This window comes from Trichomycterus rosablanca, chromosome 11, assembly GCF_030014385.1.
Source record: "Trichomycterus rosablanca isolate fTriRos1 chromosome 11, fTriRos1.hap1, whole genome shotgun sequence".
Taxonomy (NCBI): Eukaryota; Metazoa; Chordata; class Actinopteri; order Siluriformes; family Trichomycteridae; genus Trichomycterus; species Trichomycterus rosablanca.
In genome coordinates, this window is record NC_085998.1 from 1,715,176 (window position 1) to 1,736,022 (window position 20,847).

Sequence of the window (20,847 nt, forward strand, 5' to 3'; positions counted from 1 at the left end):
GTTTTTATCTTTCATGACACTAGAGCTGGGTATATACCGCCATACCGTAACGTAGTTAATACAGCAGCTGTAGGCTTCAAAAGGCAGCAGATCGTGTAATTATGTTCGCCACTAAAAGCGCCATGAAGCGTGTGCAGATGAAGTAGTTATCCAATGAAAAATAAACAAAAACAGATGGAGGATGAAGAGAGGAAGACCAATTACAGACTAAAACACGATATACTGCAGGTCTGTCGAGCCACGGCTGTTACAAACGATGACATTACGAACGCAGACACGATCCACACACACAAGGACACGATTCCTCTACAGACAGTCGAGAGAAGCTTTCAGAGCCATAATAAAACTCCAGGTCACTAAAATACTTCAGGTCAGTCTCTAAACCAACGTTATAAGTGACCTGGAATCAGACAGATTTAAAGTCGTGGAGTTTGCAAACGTGGTTTTATTCATTAAAGTGAGAGCTGAGGGTAATTATATAATACTTCAATATTAAACAAACAATAAACATGGTATTTATTGCAGCTGTTTCACTCGTACTGATTCTATTACACACTATACTGCCAAAAGTATTCGCTCGTCTGCCTTCACACGCATTGAATATGACTGACATCCCATTCTTAATCCATAGTGTTTAATATGAAAAAGGCTTTCCACAAGGTTCCTGAAAAACACCCCCACACCATCATCCCCCCTCCACCACACTCTACACTCGGCACAATGCAGTCAGACAGGTACCGTTCTCCTGGCAACCGCCAAACCCAGACTCGTCCATCAGTAGCGTGATCCGTCACTCCAGAGAACACGTCTGCACTGCTCTAGAGTCCGGTGGCGGCGTGCTTTACACCACTGCATCCGGTGATGTGAGGCTTGGATACAGCTGCTCGGCCATGGAGACCCGTTCCATGAAGCTCTACACACTGTTCCTGAGCTCATCTGAAGGCCACATGAAGTTTGGAGGGCTGTAGTGATGGACTCTGCAGAAAGTTGGTGACCTCTGCGCACTATGTTCCTCAGCATCCGCCGACCCGCCCTGTCATTTTACGTGGTAACACTCGGTGGATGAGTCGCTGTCGTTCCCAATCGCTTCCACTTTGTTATACCAGCACTGACAGTCGACTGTGGAATATTTAGTAGTGAGGGAATTTCACCACTGGACTTGTTGCACAGGTGGCAGCACGGTACCACGCTGGAATTCACTGAGCTCCTGAGAGCGACCCGTTCTTTCACTAATGTGTGTAGAAGCGTCTGCATGCCGAGGTGCTCGGTTTTATACACCTGTGGCCATGGAAGTGATTGGAACACCTGAACTCAGTGATCTGGGTGGGTGAGTGAATACTTTTGGCAGTATAGAGTATTTTCAGTCCACACTAACCTTTATGTGGTGGAGTCTCCTCAGATGGGGGCTGATCCACATCTCCAACTTCTGGTTCCATTTGGTCCTTCAGCCTGTGAGCTTTTATCAAGGAGATTAACTATAGTTCACATTTAGACTCCAATATTGCAGCTTCCTACACAAACACAGACACACAAAGCGAGTTTAATACATTTAATCTGTAATGTTATGGTGCCATGTTTACTGTGTGCACATCTATACTGTGTGTGTGCGGATTATTTCTGCCCATGTATCTAATTCTACACACAAAGCTTGTAGTTATTGCTTCATTTTTAAAACATAAAAAGCAATTAAACTGCACAAATGCGTCCTGTATTTTAATTACACCATATCTGACATTAAAAAATCACAAAAAGCAAACATCTTACCTACATGTCATCTCGCCATGGATCACGTGATTCTAACAAATTCACTGATCTGTAGCTCATGGAGGACAGAAATGTTTCCGGGTTGATGATTTTTAGATCTGTTAATTTTGCGGCCAAACGCACGCGATGACGTGTGTATCACGTGGCGCTAATTTACAAACTACAAATCACGCGAACATAAATGGCGGACATGAGTTGTAGATCAGCGAATGCAAAATCGCACCGAGTTAGAGATTTAGACATATGTACATCATATTTAAATTCTCAAATAGTACGCTAAGTATTAATTAAAGTCTAAACATGTTATTATTATTATTTTCACCACTCGACAGGCTAGCGAGAAAGCCGAGTTGCGATTGGTTAAGATGTTTTCCACGTCAACGTCATTTGCAAATCATAGCGTAGAAAAACATTAGTAGTTAATGAGTTGGAAATCAGTGATTTATAAAAGCAGCTTTTTAAAGCACAAGTTGTGGAATTTATCTTAATTCCTTGAGCCCCTCTTTGAACAAGGAATTATGTAGATTGTTAACTAAGATGACGCACTTTTATGGAGGGATTTATGTTATTGTGTCTTTTATTTTATACGTTATGCTATTGGAACCTGATTCCTTAAATGATTTGCAATTCCTGTATACTGTTTCTTTAAAAAAAAAGTTGCATTTATTTTTCAATATTTATCAAGTGTATTTAATTTTCATGCGGTAGAATATCTACAGTTATATTAGCCGACTGATGATTGGCTAGAAAGAGAGGAACGAGCCAATCCCAGTGCAGGAGGCGGGGCTATTCTGAAGACGGGTGGGGAATAGACCTCGTGATGTGTGATGTATGTATGCAGGAAGGCGAGGCATCAACAACAAGTTTCTCCCCTCTGTGTGTGTTTGTCTTTATTTGTACTTAACGACACGCTTCATAACGCTTCATAACGCTTTATAATGCTTCATAAAATCGACATGTCGAGTTCAGGATGAATCATTTTAACCTGCGCGGATGAAACATCAACGGTAAGTTTCATTTCCTTAAAACCGGCGTGTTTGGCCTGTCAGACAGCTTCATACTAACATTCACTTTCATTTATTATTATAAATAATCCAGAATGATCATTTACACCTAAATATAAGCGAGGATGCTTAAAGTTAGACCAGTTTCGTTAAATAAATGTAAATAAGTGCTTGATTTAGGATTATTATAACAATATTTTTCCCATTTTATTCATTATTAAACTGAACAGAGTGAGTTCTGATCTTTTGAGGTTTAAGAGACACCCGGGTCATAATTATATACATTTAATAATATATAATATACTATTATACAATTATCATATACAACAATAAACTATTATATCTAAAGTAATCCAGCACCAGTTTGTAGTCCAGATAAGACCAAGATAGGATCAAGAGTCATACCAGTTAAGACCAAGATAAATCTAATAGCCATACAGGTTTAGATCAAGATATGACCAAGATCCTTACCATAAAAGACCAAGATCCTTACCAGCTTGCTTTCAAAAGCCATACCAGCTGAGACCAATACCCGTACCAGATAAGACCAAGAGCCATACCAGCCGAGACCAAGATATGTCCAAGAGCCATACCATAAAAGACCAAGATCTCTAACAGCTTATGTCCAAAAGCCATACTAGCTGAGACCAAGATAAGACCAAGAGCGTACCAGTTGAGACCAAGATACATCTAAGAGCCATACCAGCTTAGACCAAGAAAAGAACAAGATACATCCAAGAGCCATACTCCGTGATTGAATTACCTGCACCGTCACTGGTGATTGTTTCGGGGTTCAGTGGGTGTGGCTGAGCCTGAAGCTTGTACTACTGTAGCCTTTGTGATTATTACATCACTAGCACATGACTTAGTGCTGCTCTATATTACATCATCACTAGCACATGACTTACAGCTGCTCTATATTATGTCATCACCAGCCGAGATTCACTGCTGCTCTATAATCACACCATCACCAGTCATGATTCACTGCTGCTCTATAATCACACCATCACCAGCCGAGATTCACTGCTGCTCTATAATCACACCATCACCAGCCGTGATTCACTGCTGCTCTATATTACATAAACACCAGCTCTATCACACCATCACCAGTCATGATTCACTGCTGCTCTATAATCACACCATCACCAGCCGTGATTCACTGCTGCTCTATATTACATAAACACCAGCTCTATCACACCATCACCAGTCATGATTCACTGCTGCTCTATAATCACATCATCACCAGCCGAGATTCACTGCTGCTCTATATTACATAAACACCAGCTCTATCACACCATCACCAGTCATGATTCACTGCTGCTCTATAATCACATCATCACCAGCCGAGATTCACTGCTGCTCTATATTACATAAACACCAGCTCTATCACACCATCACCAGTCATTATTCACTGCTGCTCTATAATCACATCATCACCAGCCGAGATTCACTGCTGCTCTATAATCACACCATCACCAGTCATTATTCACTGCTGCTCTATATCACATCATCACCAGCCGAGATTCACTGCTGCTCTATAATCACACCATCACCAGCCGTGATTCACTGCTGCTCTATATTACATAAACACCAGCTCTATCACACCATCACCAGTCATGATTCACTGCTGCTCTATAATCACACCATCACCAGCCGTGATTCACTGCTGCTCTATATTACATAAACACCAGCTCTATCACACCATCACCAGTCATGATTCACTGCTGCTCTATAATCACATCATCACCAGCCGTGATTCACTGCTGCTCTATATTACATAAACACCAGCTCTATCACACCATCACCAGTCATTATTCACTGCTGCTCTATAATCACATCATCACCAGCAGAGATTCACTGCTGCTCTATAATCACACCATCACCAGTCATTATTCACTGCTGCTCTATATCACATCATCACCAGCCGAGATTCACTGCTGCTCTATAATCACACCATCACCAGCCGTGATTCACTGCTGCTCTATATTACATAAACACCAGCTCTATCACACCATCACCAGTCATGATTCACTGCTGCTCTATAATCACATCATCACCAGCCGTGATTCACTGCTGCTCTATATTACATAAACACCAGCTCTATCACACCATCACCAGTCATGATTCACTGCTGCTCTATAATCACATCATCACCAGCCGTGATTCACTGCTGCTCTATATTACATAAACACCAGCTCTATCACACCATCAGCTCCATAATCACATCAGCTCTATAATCACATCACCAGCTCTATAATCACATAATTACCAGCTGTGATGCTGCTCTATAATCACACCGTCACCAGCCGTGACTCACTGCTGCTCTATAATCACATCACCACCAGTCATAATGCTGCTCTGTAATCACATTATCACCAGCCCTGACTCACTGCTGCTCTATAATCACGTCACCACCAGCTCTATAATCACATCACCAGCTCTATAATCACATAATTACCAGCTGTGATGCTGCTCTATAATCACACCGTCACCAGCCCTGACTCACTGCTGCTCTATAATCACATCACCAGCAGTCATAATGCTGCTCTGTAATCACATCATCACCAGCTCTATAATCACATTATCACAGCTGATGACATGATCACCAGCCCTGACTCAGTGCTGCTCTATAATCACCTGTGCTCACTCTCTGTGTTGTGTTGTTGTGTTCCAGCTCGCCCTGGTGTGAGATTATGAGTGATTAATTTGGATTATTTGGTGATCACCCCCTCTGCGCCCCTGTGTGAGGATGGCGGGTGCAGGAACGGACCTCCTGTCCCGCGTTAGCTCGGTGTTCCGGCGGGACCGCGCGGACTGGGACCTGAGCGACACGGCGCCGTTCGACTTCTCCGAGGAGCTGGGCGACGACGACATGCCCGGCTTCAACAAGCTGAGGGTGGTGGTGTCGGCCGAGATGGACGAGTACTCCGGGACGTCCCCCAACGGAGCCGCCGTCAGCACCTTCGTCAGGGGCCACGAGGACGACGACGACGCCCTGCTCGGGTCCTCCTCCAGCCTGGGGGCGGAGCCATGCGACAGGTGCATCAAGAGGAAGGAGGACGTAAAGCGGCGCAAAGTGATGAGGAAGCTAGCATTCGCCGCCACGCTCTACTTCCTCTTCATGATCGGAGAACTCGTGGGTAAGAAGCACAGGCGTCACTGTCCACAGTCGAGCGAGCTTTACATGCTATTGGCTTATAAAAACTACAAATTTCTAACAATATATACAGGTCCTTCTCAAAAAATTAGCATATTGTGATAAAGTTCATTATTTTCCATAATGTAAGGATAAAAATTAAACTTTCATATATTTTAGATTCATTGCACACCAACTGAAATATTTCAGGTCTTTTATTGTTTTAATACTGATGATTTTGGCATACAGCTCATGAAAACCCAAAATTCCTATCTCAAAAAATTAGCATATTTCATCCGACCAATAAAAGAAAAGTGTTTTTAACACAAAAAAAGTCAACCTTCAAATAATTATGTTCAGTTATGCACTCAATACTTGGTCGGGAATCCTTTTGCAGAAATGACTGCTTCAATGCGGCGTGGCATGGAGGCAATCAGCCTGTGGCACTGCTGAGGTGTTATGGAGGCCCAGGATGCTTCGATAGCGGCCTTAAGCTCATCCAGAGTGTTGGGTCTTGTGTCTCTCAACTTTCTCTTCACAATATCCCACAGATTCTCTATGGGGTTCAGGTCAGGAGAGTTGGCAGGCCAATTGAGCACAGTAATACCATGGTCAGTAAACCATTCACCAGTGGTTTTGGCACTGTGAGCAGGTGCCAGGTCGTGCTGAAAAATGAAATCTTCATCTCCATAAAGCTTTTCAGCAGATGGAAGCATGAAGTGCTCCAAAATCTCCTGATAGCTAGCTGCATTGACCCTGCCCTTGATAAAACACAGTGGACCAACACCAGCAGCTGACATGGCACCCCAGACCATCACTGACTGTGGGTACTTGACACTGGACTTCAGGCATTTTGGCATTTCCTTCACCCCAGTCTTCCTCCAGACTCTGGCACCTTGATTTCCGAAAACAGTACTTTGGACCACTGAGCAACAGTCCAGTGCTGCTTCTCTGTAGCCCAGGTCAGGCGCTTCTGCCGCTGTTTCTGGTTCAAAAGTGGCTTGACCTGGGGAATGCGGCACCTGTAGCCCATTTCCTGCACACGCCTGTGCACGGTGGCTCTGGATGTTTCTACTCCAGACTCAGTCCACTGCTTCCGCAGGTCCCCCAAGGTCTGGAATCGGCCCTTCTCCACAATCTTCCTCAGGGTCCGGTCACCTCTTCTCGTTGTGCAGCGTTTTCTGCCACACTTTTTCCTTCCCACAGACTTCCCACTGAGGTGCCTTGATACAGCACTCTGGGAACAGCCTATTCGTTCAGAAATTTCTTTCTGTGTCTTACCCTCTTGCTTGAGGGTGTCAATGATGGCCTTCTGGACAGCAGTCAGGTCGGCAGTCTTACCCATGATTGCAGTTTTGAGTAATGAACCAGGCTGGGAGTTTTTAAAAGCCTCAGGAATCTTTTGCAGGTGTTTAGAGTTAATTCGTTGATTCAGATGATTAGGTTAATAGCTCGTTTAGAGAACCTTTTCATGATATGCTAATTTTTTGAGATAGGAATTTTGGGTTTTCATGAGCTGTATGCCAAAATCATCAGTATTAAAACAATAAAAGACCTGAAATATTTCAGTTGGTGTGCAATGAATCTAAAATATATGAAAGTTTAATTTTTATCATTACATTATGGAAAATAATGAACTTTATCACAATATGCAAATTTTTTGAGAAGGACCTGTATATACACCAACCAGGCATAACATTAAAACCACCTCCTTGTTTCTACACTCACTGTCCATTTTATCAGCTCCACTTACCATATAGGAGCACTTTGTAGTTCTACAATTACTGACTGTAGTCCATCTGTTTCTCTATATGCTTTGTTACCCCGTTTCATGCTGTTCTTCAATGGTCAGGACCCCCAGAGGACCCCCACAGAGCAGGTATTATTTAGGTGGTGGATGATTCTCAGCACTGCAGTGACACTGACATGGTGGTGGTGTGTTAGTGTGAGTTGTGCTGGTATGAGTGGATCAGACACAGCAGCGCTGCTGGAGTTTTTAAACACCGTGTCCACTCACTGTCCACTCTATTAGACACTCCTACCTAGTCGGTCCACCTTGTAGATGTAAAGTCAGAGACGATCGCTCATCTATTGCTGCTGTTTGAGTCGCTCATCTTCTAGACCTTCATCAGTGGTCACAGGACGCTGCCCACGGGGCGCTGTCGGCTGGATGTTTTTGGTTGGTGGACGATTCTCAGTCCAGCAGTGACAGTGAGGTGTTTAAAAACTCCAGCAGCGCTGCTGTGTCTGATCCACTCATACCAGCACAAGGTCACAGGTCCTGACCATTGAAGAACAGGGTGAAAGGGGGTAACAAAGCATGCAGAGAAACAGATGGAGTACAGTCAGTAATTGTACAACTACAAAGTGCTTCTATATGGTAAGTGGAGCTGATAAAATGGACAGTGGTGGTTTTAATGTTATGGCTGATGATTAATTCAGTTCTAGATCTGGTTGAACTTTGTATCCTGGCCTCCTGCTTCCTCATTATGGATTATTTATTTACGTGTTGAGCTGCTCAGAACCGAGTTTGGATTGCGCCATCTAGTGGAATGAACTGGACCTCGGTGCTTAGGATGGGTCAGGGGCCTGACACTGCCAACTTTACAGTGGTGGAGGCTTGAACCAGCAACCTTCTGATCACTATTCCAGTATTCTAACCTCTGAGCTTCTCTGTGCCTATATAAATAGGTCCAGTTTGATCGCTTCTATTACACTGAGCTCTGTAAAGAGTCTTGTGACACACAAGCAAGCGTTAGACGTGCTGTATTAATATTTTTGACCCCGACAATGTATGTGTGTGTGTGTGTGTGTGTGTGTGTGTGTGTGTGTGTGTGTGTGTTGTACGTTGTACGTTGTACAGGAGGCTACATCGCCAACAGCTTGGCTATAATGACGGACGCCCTGCACATGCTCACTGACCTGGTTGGCATCGTGGTGTCGTTACTGGCGCTGTGGCTCTCGGCCAAACCGCCCACGCGCACCTTCACCTTCGGCCTGCACCGACTGGGTACGATCTCACACACACACACACACACACACACTTATTCACGGTATGCACAAAAGTATTGGGACGCCTCCCCTTAGGGAAGGCCCCCTCCTGTTCCAGCATGACTGTACCCACATGCCCCACTCGACAGCTCTGGGTTGAATCGGAACCTCGACCGAGGGGCAATCAGTTTCCATCCGTATACACACATACCTGTACAGGCACAAATTCCCATACACACAGACACAGACCTTTGCATAATCCAGCTTCACCACACCCCAGCTTCAGCTCACGGACAGATGATCTCACAGACTTGGTGGCTGTGCTTCGAGAAGCAGCCTGACCTAGGTAGTGTGTATGTAGTTTTATTTTATCAGCTCTCTGGCTTGTTTTCATGCCGCTTTGACTTCTGGGTTTTGTGGACAGTCTCTACCACACTGACAGACCTCACAAAGATGAGCTATTTATTATTGATCCACTTTTAAACAAGTTTGTTTGCATCTAGCTGTTTTTGACTATTAAATAGGGGTGTGAATACTTCTTCAGTCTAACTGTTCCCTTCCCTAAACTGTTGAACGTGTGTGTGTAGAGGTGATCTCCGCAGGCATCAGCGTGCTGCTCATCTACATTCTGACCGGCGTGCTGCTGAACGAGGCGGTGCAGAGGACCGTCCACCAGGACTTCACCATCAACGGAGACGCCATGCTCATCACCGCCGCCGTGGGCGTGGCCGTCAACCTCATGTGGGTCACGCGCCGTGCCGCGTTCTGATTGGTCGACTGCTCTAAATGGCTTGATGCGTAGTAAAGTACTACTGTAGCCTTTGTGATCACTAGCACATAACATATATAATCACATCATCACCAGCTGTGATGTTGCTCTGTAATCACATCATCACCAGCTCTATAATCACATCATCATCTCTACAATCACATCATCACCAGCTCTATAATCACATCATTACTAGCTTTATAATCACATTGTTAGCTCTTTAATCACATCAGCTCTATAATCACATCATCAGCTCTATAATCACATCACCAGCTCTATAATTACATAATCATCAGCTCTATAATCACATCATCAGCTCTATAATCACATCACCAGCTCTATAATTACATAATCATCAGCTCTATAATCACATCATCAGCTCTATAATCACATCATCAGCTCTATAATCACATTATCACCAACTCTATAATCACATCACCAGCTCTATAATTACATCATCATCAGCTCTACAGTATAATCACATCATCAGCTCTATAATCACATTATCACCAACTCTATAATCACATCACCAGCTCTATAATTACATCATCATCAGCTCTACAGTATAATCACATCATCAGCTCTATAATCACATCATCACCAACTCTATAATCACATCACCAGCTCTATAATTACATCATCAGCTCTATAATTACATCATCAGCTCTACAGTATAATCACATCATCAGCTCTATAATCACATCACCAGCTCTATAATTACATAATCATCAGCTCTATAATCACATCACCAGCTCTATAATTACATCATCAGCTCTATAATCACATTATGACCAACTCTATAATCACATCACCAGCTCTATAATTACATAATCATCAGCTCTATAATCACATCATTACTGGCTGTGATGCTGCTCTATAATCACATCATCATCTCTACAATCACATCATCACCAGCTCTATAATCACATCATCATCTCTACAATCACATCATCACCAGCTCTATAATCACATAATTACTAGCTTTATAATCACATTGTTAGCTCTTTAATCACATCAGCTCTATAATCACATCATCAGCTCTATAATCACATTATGACCAACTCTATAATCACATCACCAGCTCTATAATTACATCATCAGCAGCTCTATAATCACATCATTACTGGCTGTGATGCTGCTCTATAATCGCATCATCACCAGCTCTATAATCACATCATCATCTCTACAATCACATCATCACCAGCTCTATAATCACATCATCATCTCTACAATCACATCATCACCAGCTCTATAATCGCATAATTACTAGCTTTATAATCACATTGTTAGCTCTTTAATCACATCAGCTCTATAATCACATCACCAGCTCTATAATTACATAATCATCAGCTCTATAATCACATCATCAGCTCTATAATCACATCATCAGCTCTATAATCACATCACCAGCTCTATAATCACATCACCAGCTCTATAATCACATCATCAGCTCTATAATCACATCATCAGCTCTATAATCACATCATCAGCTCTATAATCACATCATCACCAACTCTATAATCACATCACCAGCTCTATAATTACATCATCAGCTCTACAGTATAATCACATCATCAGCTCTATAATCACATTATCACCAACTCTTTAATCACATCACCAGCTCTATAATTACATCATCAGCTCTACAGTATAATCACATCACCAGCTCTATAATTACATCATCAGCTCTACAGTATAATCACATCATCAGCTCTATAATCACATCATCACCAACTCTTTAATCACATCACCAGCTCTATAATTACATAATCATCAGCTCTACAGTATAATCACATCATCAGCTCTATAATCACATTATCACCAACTCTTTAATCACATCACCAGCTCTATAATTACATAATCATCAGCTCTACAGTATAATCACATCATCAGCTCTATAATCACATCATCACCAACTCTATAATCACATCACCAGCTCTATAATTACATCATCAGCTCTACAGTATAATCACATCAGCTCTATAATCACATTATCACCAACTCTATAATCACATCACCAGCTCTATAATTACATCATCAGCTCTACAGTATAATCACATCATCAGCTCTATAATCACATCATCACCAACTCTATAATCACATCACCAGCTCTATAATTACATCATCAGCTCTACAGTATAATCACATCATCAGCTCTATAATCACATTATCACCAACTCTTTAATCACATCACCAGCTCTATAATCACCTCATCACCAGCATCACCAGCTCTAGAATCACATCATCACCAGTTAAATGGCTTGATGCGTAGTAAAGTACTGTTCTAAAGTGTGTGTGTGTGTGTGTGTGTGTGTGCGTGCGATCGTAGAATGGGATTCCTGCTCAACCAGTCGGGTCACCTACATTCCCACAGCCACTCGGCCGGCCCCGCCCACTCGCACGGCGCCGCGCGGGGGCAGGAGCAGCACAGTCACGGCAGCCTGGCGGTGCGAGCGGCGTTCATTCACGCGCTGGGCGATCTGGTTCAGAGCATCGGCGTCCTCATCGCCGCCTACATCGTCAGGTTTAAGGTACGCCGCTCACAGTGTATTATCTAGGCAATTGAGGGTCAAGGGCCTCGCTCAAGGGCCCGACAGGGGCAGCTCGGCAGTAGCGGGCCTGAATCAGCGACCTTTCAATTACTAGACCACTAGGCTACACCTGCCATGTGGATACCGGACTGTGGGCTCGTCGTCCTTGTGTGCTTGCTATGACAGGAGAGATTTTGTACTGTGTCTGTGGGAATTTCTGGCCCGCGGGCCGTGAGTTTGACACCCCTGCAGGACCTTCAGCGATAATTCAGTGTGGTGATGTACACCGAGCAGGTAGAACATCCTGAGCACTGAGAGGTGAAGTGAATAACACTGATTATCTCTTCATCACGGCACCTGTTAGTGGGGGGGATATATTAGGCAGCAAGTGAACATTTTATCCTCAAAGTTGATGTTAGAAGCAGGAAAAATGGGCGAGTCTGAGGACCCGAGTTTGACGAGGGCCAAACTGTGGTGGCTAGACGACCGGGTCAGAGCATCTCCAAAAACTGCAGCTCTTGTGGGGTGTGTCCCGGTCTGCAGTGGTCAGTATCTATCAAAAGTGCTCCAAGGAAGGAACGGTGGTAAACCGGCGGCCGAGGCTCACTGATGCCCGCGTGGTCCGACCCGACAGACGAGCTCCTGTAGCTCAAACCGCTGAAGACGTTCATGCTGGTTCTGATAGAAAGGTGTCAGTGGGCCAACACAATATTAGGAAGGTGGTCATAATGTTATGCCTGATCGGTGTTGCGTAATCTTGTGGCTCTGATTATGTCCTCTGGGAAATCCTGAGGGTGCAAAAACCTCTCCTAAAGAACAGCCCTGGTTTAATTAGCTAAGCTCAGGTGACCTTGCCTGGCGTGGTGACTCTGAAGTTGAGGAACCTCTGGAGATGTTTGATATTTGAGAGTCTCAAGCTGCACGATCAGCTCAAATTATTGGCACCCTCATGGAAGATGGCAACAACGGGCATGACCAAACATGCAGGGTTAATTACACGCTGAAAATGCAATATGACCACACTGAGCACAACGTGAGGGTCAACGTGCCAAGAGAACCGAGTTAGACCTTTGTGATCCTCACGTCCGTTTGTGGATGTTCCATACCAAGGGTTTGGAGGACGATGGGCCAGACCTAAAACCCATCAAACATCTGTACTGTAGAGTGACCTGAAGACGATGGGTCAAAGACTCTAACCGTTTAATCTGATGGACTTGACGAACGGGATAAACTGCCCAAATCCAGGACTGCTGGTTCAGAGGAGATCATGGTGTGATCATGGGTGTGATTGGAGAATCCACACCGAGGAATCCTCCAGCCTCTTGTCGACCTTCCAATGGATGGTTGGATGGTTCCATTCTTCTGCCGAGTCCTGCTGAAGGTTCCACAAGCCGGTTCTAACGAACAGTTTATCATGTAGGATCTCCTGGTACTTCATGGAGTCCATGAGTCTCATCATGGAGCGTCATACTTTAGGACACGTATTGAGCTCGGGCGTTTTAGCCACACCAACCTGGTGATCCACAGAGGCGCAGATTCCCACACACACACACTCCAACATCTCGTTTTTAAGGTTGAAGGATCATCTGAGAAGGATAATCAGAGCTGTGGTTGTTTGAAACGTATTGATTCATGTTCTAACGTGTGTGTGTGTGTGTGTGTGTGTGTGTGTGTGTGTGTGTGTGTGTGTGTAGCCGGAGTATAAGCTGGCTGACCCGGTGTGTACGTACGTGTTTTCCGTGCTGGTGCTGGTCACCACGGTGCGCATCATCAGAGACACCGGCCTCATCCTGCTGGAGGGTAAAGAACGCACACACACACGCACACACACACATATACACACACACATATACACACACATCATCATCATCATCACCAAATCCAGGTGTGCAAAGCGGGTTTAAAGTAGATTATGGTGATGTGTTCGGTCACGTCCACCAGCCCTGCATGTATATCACTCCCAGATGTAAGATTAGGGTCACTGGACTGGGATGGAAATGCCCCCCCCACCTGCCACGCCCCGCGGTCCCCCTACAGACCTGAGGTCCGAGATTAATAAGCGGCGTGTTAAATCCCTGAGTGTTTAATCAGTGCTGTAATGATCACACGTTGTTCCTCAAAGTCTAACCATCCTGTTATGTTTGTTTCTCGTCAATTTGACCCGGGGCGTGTTTAATTATCAGAAACCAAAAAATCCCAATAATCATTGTTTATATCTCATTATTAACTCCTTCTGCTTGGCTTTGGTTTCATACCAAAAAATACTTAACTATATCTTTTTAGATTTCGAAACATTAATAGAAGAACAAGATAGAAGATATACTTTATTTGTCATATATACATATACAGATGTACAGTAGAGATGGGACGATCGATCGGCTACGAATCGGTATCGGCCGATTTTTCCTAAAAGTAGCCGATCCGATCGTGTGATATATAAAGATCACGTTAAGTTAACAGCTCAGTGGATCGATCCAGACGCCAACCATCACATCACCATTCATCAACCATCGTACAGAAACCACAGTGAAAGCTCTTCATGACCTAAAATAACATCATTAACGTTGTGCATCATACATACCATGTAATTTTGCTGATTGTAATATTTACTTTAAAAAGATAATTCAACCCGGTCACATCTGAGTGGATTCTATCAGCACGTTATATAAACTCCTGGTTCACTTTGGTAAATCGTAAGCGGTTCTTACTTGTGATGTAGATGAGATCAGAAAACGTTACAGAGCCAATCAGAGGCAAAAGTTTATTCATTACCAAATTCGTTAGTTCAGGATCATCTGCTGAACTTTTAGCTCCTTAGACGGAACGAGTCTGACTCGGTTACAGATCTGTGGTAATAACAGTGTAATGAAGCTTTATAATGTAAGAGAGTCACACAGAATGTTCTGTAGTAGCTGGTGTTTATTTAAAACCACGACATTTAATTAATAACAGTAAACACGGAGAGATAACCGAGAAGAGAAACTTACGCTTCACATAAAAACGAATCAACTCATGAATCAATGAATCACTTATAGCGATACTGTGAACAAAGCGTCTCTTCTAAAGGCACAAACACACACACACACACACACACACGCTGCTCCGGTTTATCTTCACTGTGAGGCTCTTTTTAAGTTTATTTATTTTATTTACTGCTAACCCCCCCCCCGATCGGAATCGGCTATCGGCCGATGTCCCTGAAAGGAGATCGGAGATCGGTGCCAAAAACCCCGATCGGTACATCTCTAGTGTACAGTACAATGAAATTCTTTCTTTGCATATCCCAGCTTGTATGCCTGGAGCAGACAGGGTTAAGGGCCTTGAGTCAAGGACCCAACAGTGGCTGCGTAGCAGATCCTGGATTTGAACCGCCAATCTTCCGGTTGACAGCCCAAAGCTCAACCCACTAGGCTCCCACTGTACCAAATAATAAGACGGGTCGATTTGACCCGTAAACATAACAGGAGGGTTAAGCTCCAGCTCGTTAATCACACCACTGCTTTAGGTTCAGCTCCTCACAGGGTGACACTCCAAACAACTCCCCCCCCCCCCCCCTCATGTTCCATCAGCGTTCCTATTAATGAGAACTGAGGGGACTAACTGAACTAATAGAGTTTCAAGTTGTGTTTCATGATGCAGCGGTGGAATGTGTTAAGTTACAACGGTTTTCTCTGTGTGTGTGTGTGTGTGTGTGTGTGTATATAATGTGTGTGTGTGGTGTGTGTGTGTGTAGGTGCACCCCGTCACCTGGACGTGAGTGTGATGAAGGAGGATCTGTTGAAGTTGGACGGTGTGGAGTCAGTGGAGGAGCTGAAGCTGTGGGCGTTAACCTCCGACCGTACAGCAGCACTCGCACACCTACAGCTGGGTAATACACACACACACACACACACACACACACACACACACACATCTATCTATAACAGGGGTCGGGAACCTATGGCTCGCGAGCCAGATGTGGCTCTTTTGATGACTGCATCTGGCTCGCAGACAAATCTTTAATAAAAAAAATAATAAGGTTAAAAATATAAAACATTCTCATGTATTTCAATCCATTCATTTCCTACCGCTCATGTTCATGGTTGCGGGTGGCTGGAGCCAATCACAGCTGTCCTCCAGGACGACACCAAATTTTTATTGGATAATGCGTAATACGTACACGGGTCGTTGTGAGGTCAGTAAACTTCCCTCCTTTTAATCAAGTAGTCAGCTAGCTAGTTGCAGAAACCTTTTTATCGAAGAAGATGGCTAAAAGAAAAAAAGATGAGGAGTATCGTACTTTTCAGCAGGAATGGACAGAGGAAGTCGCCTTTGTGGAGAGAGCAGGTTCTGCACTGTGTCTAATATGCAATGATAAAATTGCATCGATGAAACGGTCAAATATAAAGCAGCACTTCGACACACGCCATGCTACATTTGCATCGAAATATCCTGCGGGGGACAGCAGGAAGAAAGCATGTGAAGCGCTACTGTGCAGAGTGCAAGCTAGTCAGCGGCAACTCCGTGTTTGGACCCAACAAGGTGACTGGAATTCGGCTAGCTTTGCTGGTGCTTTAGCAATTGTGAGAAACGGAAAGCCATTCACAGATGGAGAGTATGCCAAAACATTCAACAAAGTATGCCGACTTTTCGGATAAAGACAAGATAATCAAACGAATAAAAGACATGCCTCTGTCGGCAAGAACTGTTCACGATCGTACCATCATGATGGCAAATCAAATTGAGGCAACACAAGTGAAGGACATAAATGCAGCACCGTTCTTTTCTCTCGCTTTGGATGAGTCAACAGACGTAAGCCATTTATCCCAGTTCAGCGTGATTGCAAGGTATGCTGTCGGTGACGCACTACGTGAGGAAAGTCTTGCTGTTTTGCCTATGAAAGGGACAACAAGAGGGGAGGATTTATTCAAGTCTTTCACTGAACTCGCTAAAGAAAAAAATCTACCGATGGATAAACTTATTGTTCGTGCTCCGTGCATGGTGGGGAAAAACAGAGGATTCGTAGCGCTTCTTCGTGAACATGAAAAGAGACCCATCCTAAGTTTTCACTGCATCCTACATCAGGAGGCGCTTTGTGCTCAGATGTGTGGCGAGCAGCTTGGTGAGGTGATGTCGCTGGTCATTCGGGTGGTCAACTTTATTGTTGCCCGAGCTTTAAATGATCGCCAGTTTAAAACACTGCTGGATGAAGTTGGGAGTAATTATCCTGGTCTGCTTCTGCACAGCAATGTGCGTTGGTTGTCAAGAGGGAAGGTGCTCAGCCGTTTCGCGGCTTGTCTGGGCGAAATCCGGACTTTTCTTGAAATGAGAAACGTCGAGCATCCTGAGTTAGCTAACACTGAGTGGCTCCTGAAGTTCTACTGTCTCGTGGACATGACTGAACATCTGAACCAGCTCAATGTGAAAATGCAAGGCGTTGGAAATACGGTCTTATCCCTTCAACAAGCAGTGTTTGCATTTGAAAACAAGCTAGATCTCTTCATCGCCGACATTGAAACAGGTCGTTTACTACACTTTGAAAAACTGGGAGAGTTTAAAGATGCATGCACAGCAAGTGACCCTGCTCAACATCTTGATCTTCAGCAGCTAGCGGGCTTCACATCTGATCTCCTGCAGTCATTCAGAGCGCGCTTTGGAGAATTTCGTGAGCGCACTCGTCTTTTTAAGTTCATCACCCATCCACACGAGTGTGCAGTGGACAGCGCCGACCTGAGTTACATCCCCGGTGTCTCCGTCAGAGATTTTGAGCTACAAGCTGCTGACCTGAAGGCCTCAGACATGTGGGTGAATAAGTTCGAGTCACTGAATGAAGATTTGGAAAGACTTGCACGACAGCAAGCAGAGTTGGCGAGCAAACACAAGTGGGGGCAGAAATGAAAAAACTTCAACCCGCTGATTGTCAAAACTTGGAACACGCTTCCCGTCGCATACCACACACTGCAGCGTGTGAGTATCGCTGTACTGACAATGTTTGGCTCTACGTATGCATGTGAGCAGTCTTTCTCACATCTAAAGAACATTAAGACCAACCTACGGTCACGTTTAACGGATGGAAGTCTCAACGCCTGCATGAAGCTTAACCTCACCACGTATCAACCAGACTACAAAGCCATCAGCAAAACCATGCAGCACCAGAAGTCGCATTAATGGTAAGAAGTACTTTATTCATCATTGGTTAGCAACAGCATAACAACGTTATTAAAAAGAATTCAGAGACTTATTGTACTTTAAAAGTGTCGGTCTTACATAAAATGCACACATTTACTTGTTATTAGTTTTAAGCATATTGTATGGCTCTCACGGAATTACGTTTTAAAATATGTGGCGTTCATGGCTCTCTCAGCCAAAAAGGTTCCCGACCCCTGATCTATAACATATAAATGTTCTGCTCGTACTTCCAAAACCCACCAGAGGGGGTCTCTAAATCCCCACACCAACAATCAGTTCCACACTGCAGCTCTGATCCTCTCATTCAGTAATACTCATGGATGTACTGACTGTGTGTGTGTGTGTGTGTGTGTGTGTGTGTGTGTGCGCTCCTCCAGCGCCGGGCAGCGTGGCTAACTGGGAAGAAGTGCAGGCGAAAGCTCGCCACCTGCTGATGGCATCACACGGCGTGGCACACTGCACGGTGCAGCTCCAGAGCCGGCGGCAGAGAAACACACACTCCTGTGCCAACTGTACCACAGCCAGTGCCTAACACACACACACACACACACACACACACACACACACACACACACACACACACACACACACACACACAGTCGAGGTCAAACGTTTACACACACTCATATATACGGACATGGGCTTTGAGGCTTCTGTTTTTGCTTTCAAGAGACGACTGTTCCATGACCATTTAACAGAGGGTGTTTTTTACAAGAAGGGTGTTTCTACGGGCACAGAGAAGTCATAATCAGTAACATTTTTGTGCACCATCATATTAATCGCCCGACTTGCCGTCCGTATATTTACGACCCAGAGACGGGGGGTGTCTGCAAACCTTTGACCTCGGGTGCGAAGCGTCTTCCTAAACGTGTTGCTATGCAGCCGCCGAGACGCCAAAGCCAGAGACGCGCGTTTTTCTACGATCCGCCGCCGATAAGAATCCGACGTTCCCCCCGACTCCGCCGTGCTAATTCTGGAACATTCCTGCCCGCCGATCCTGTTCGTTGGCGCGACGTAGCATCGCGAGCGCTGCTGCTGGACAAAATACCGGAAACGCCACCAAGGGAAGGAAGTCAAAATATGAGGCAACTAATGAAGTTTCACAGGGGCCTTATAACCCAGCCTGGAACCCGCCTACAGAACCCGAACCGGTACCTCGGTGACCCACTCTCAGCCGAAATTCTCTGTGGGGGGGGCTTCGGCGCAGCATCGTTTACATTTTCGGCATTTAGCGAAGGTGGGGCTTGAACCGGCGACCTTCTGATTACTCGTCCAGTACCTGAATTGTTAGACCACACACACGACCACCGGATCTACACCGCTGCAGCTTTGTGGAGGGTTCCGATTGGTTCCCTCATCCCTCAAACCCTCCCACGAGGCGAACGAGGGTCCGGACAGATTTCGGGGGTTTCCATTATTTTGTCCGGCACCTGAATCGTAAGACTACAACTTGCCCCAGCAAAGGAGAACGAAATCTGGACCCCTGAGCAACGAACAATAGTGACGTTCTCAAGCCGCAGTGCAGGAACCGTGAAGCCACCAGGTGCACCCATTCCAGTATACCCACGGTACAGCCCATGCTTCCTCCTCCACCCAGTCTCGGAGAGCTGGGATTCGAACCCGGAGAGGTAGACCGCCACCCGCGCGCCCCACACACACACAACCACTGGATTCGTGGAGGGTTCTGATTGGTTCCTTCATCCCTCAAACCCTCCCACGAGGCGAACGAGGGTCCGGACACACTTCGGGGGGGTTTCCGTTATTTTGTCCAGCAGCCGTGTATATCAAAGCGACTCGTTTACGATTGTTTATCTGAGATCTGACGCCTCGTGGCGGCTTCTGTAAACAAACAGGATCAGATTTTTGAGAGTCGACTCGGTCAGTATTTTTATTTATATTATTTTAGCCAAAGCGCGTTTCTGTAAAAGTTGGGACGCTTAGAAAAAACGCAGTATCATGAAGCAGAATCTGTGATGTTTTAATTCTCTTAAATCTTTATTATTATAAACTGATAAAAGTAGAAAGAAAAGAGTTCCAGTGTTTCAGTTTGTATGTAGAAACACGTTTAGAATTCGATCCCTGCGACACCCTCCAAAAAAGTCGGGACGGGGGCGTGTTCCATCAGCGTTCCTTTTAGGACAGTAATGGTTGCAGGTTTGCGTGACTACAACTTGCCCCAGCAAAGGAGAACGAAATCTGGACCCCTGAGCAGTGAAGAATAGTGACGTTCTCAAGCCGCAGTGCAGGAACCGTGAAGCCACCAGGTGCACCCTATGGTGCGAAGCCCTTTCCATGATGCGCCGTACTACACTGCAGGCAGGCCGCTCGAGCACCTGCACTCTGTGTTTGGCATCGTCCTGCTGAAATGATCGCGGACTTCTCGGGAAAAGACGCCGCCCTGGTGGCGGCGTGTGTCTCTACGCGTGTGCAGGTCATCCATGATCCATGCACCCGTACCATGACGGACTTAGATGTTTACTGGAT

At 45.0% G+C, this 20,847-nt stretch overlaps 2 protein-coding genes across 2 annotated transcripts in view; one reads left to right on the plus strand and one right to left on the minus strand.

Moving 5' to 3' along the window:
* bloc1s6 (biogenesis of lysosomal organelles complex-1, subunit 6, pallidin) overlaps positions 1-1,819 on the minus strand; it is a 5,131-nt gene extending 3,312 nt beyond the window's left edge. The window contains exons 1-2 of the mRNA XM_063004678.1: positions 1,765-1,819; positions 1,376-1,511 (exon numbers count right to left, since the gene is read on the minus strand). Coding sequence (XP_062860748.1) covers positions 1,376-1,436 — 61 coding nt within the window. The 5' untranslated portion in view covers positions 1,437-1,511; positions 1,765-1,819. The remainder of the gene's footprint in view (positions 1-1,375; positions 1,512-1,764) is intronic.
* Positions 1,820-2,676: 857 nt separating this feature from the next.
* Positions 2,677-20,332, plus strand: slc30a4 (solute carrier family 30 member 4). The gene is made up of 8 exons (XM_063004677.1): positions 2,677-2,771; positions 5,443-5,908; positions 8,768-8,914; positions 9,483-9,636; positions 11,994-12,195; positions 13,890-13,995; positions 15,929-16,063; positions 18,741-20,332. The coding sequence occupies exons 2-8, from the start codon at positions 5,518-5,520 to the stop codon at positions 18,893-18,895; spliced, it is 1,290 nt and encodes a 429-aa protein (XP_062860747.1). The 5' UTR covers positions 2,677-2,771; positions 5,443-5,517; the 3' UTR covers positions 18,896-20,332.
* The last annotated feature ends 515 nt before the right edge of the window (positions 20,333-20,847 follow it).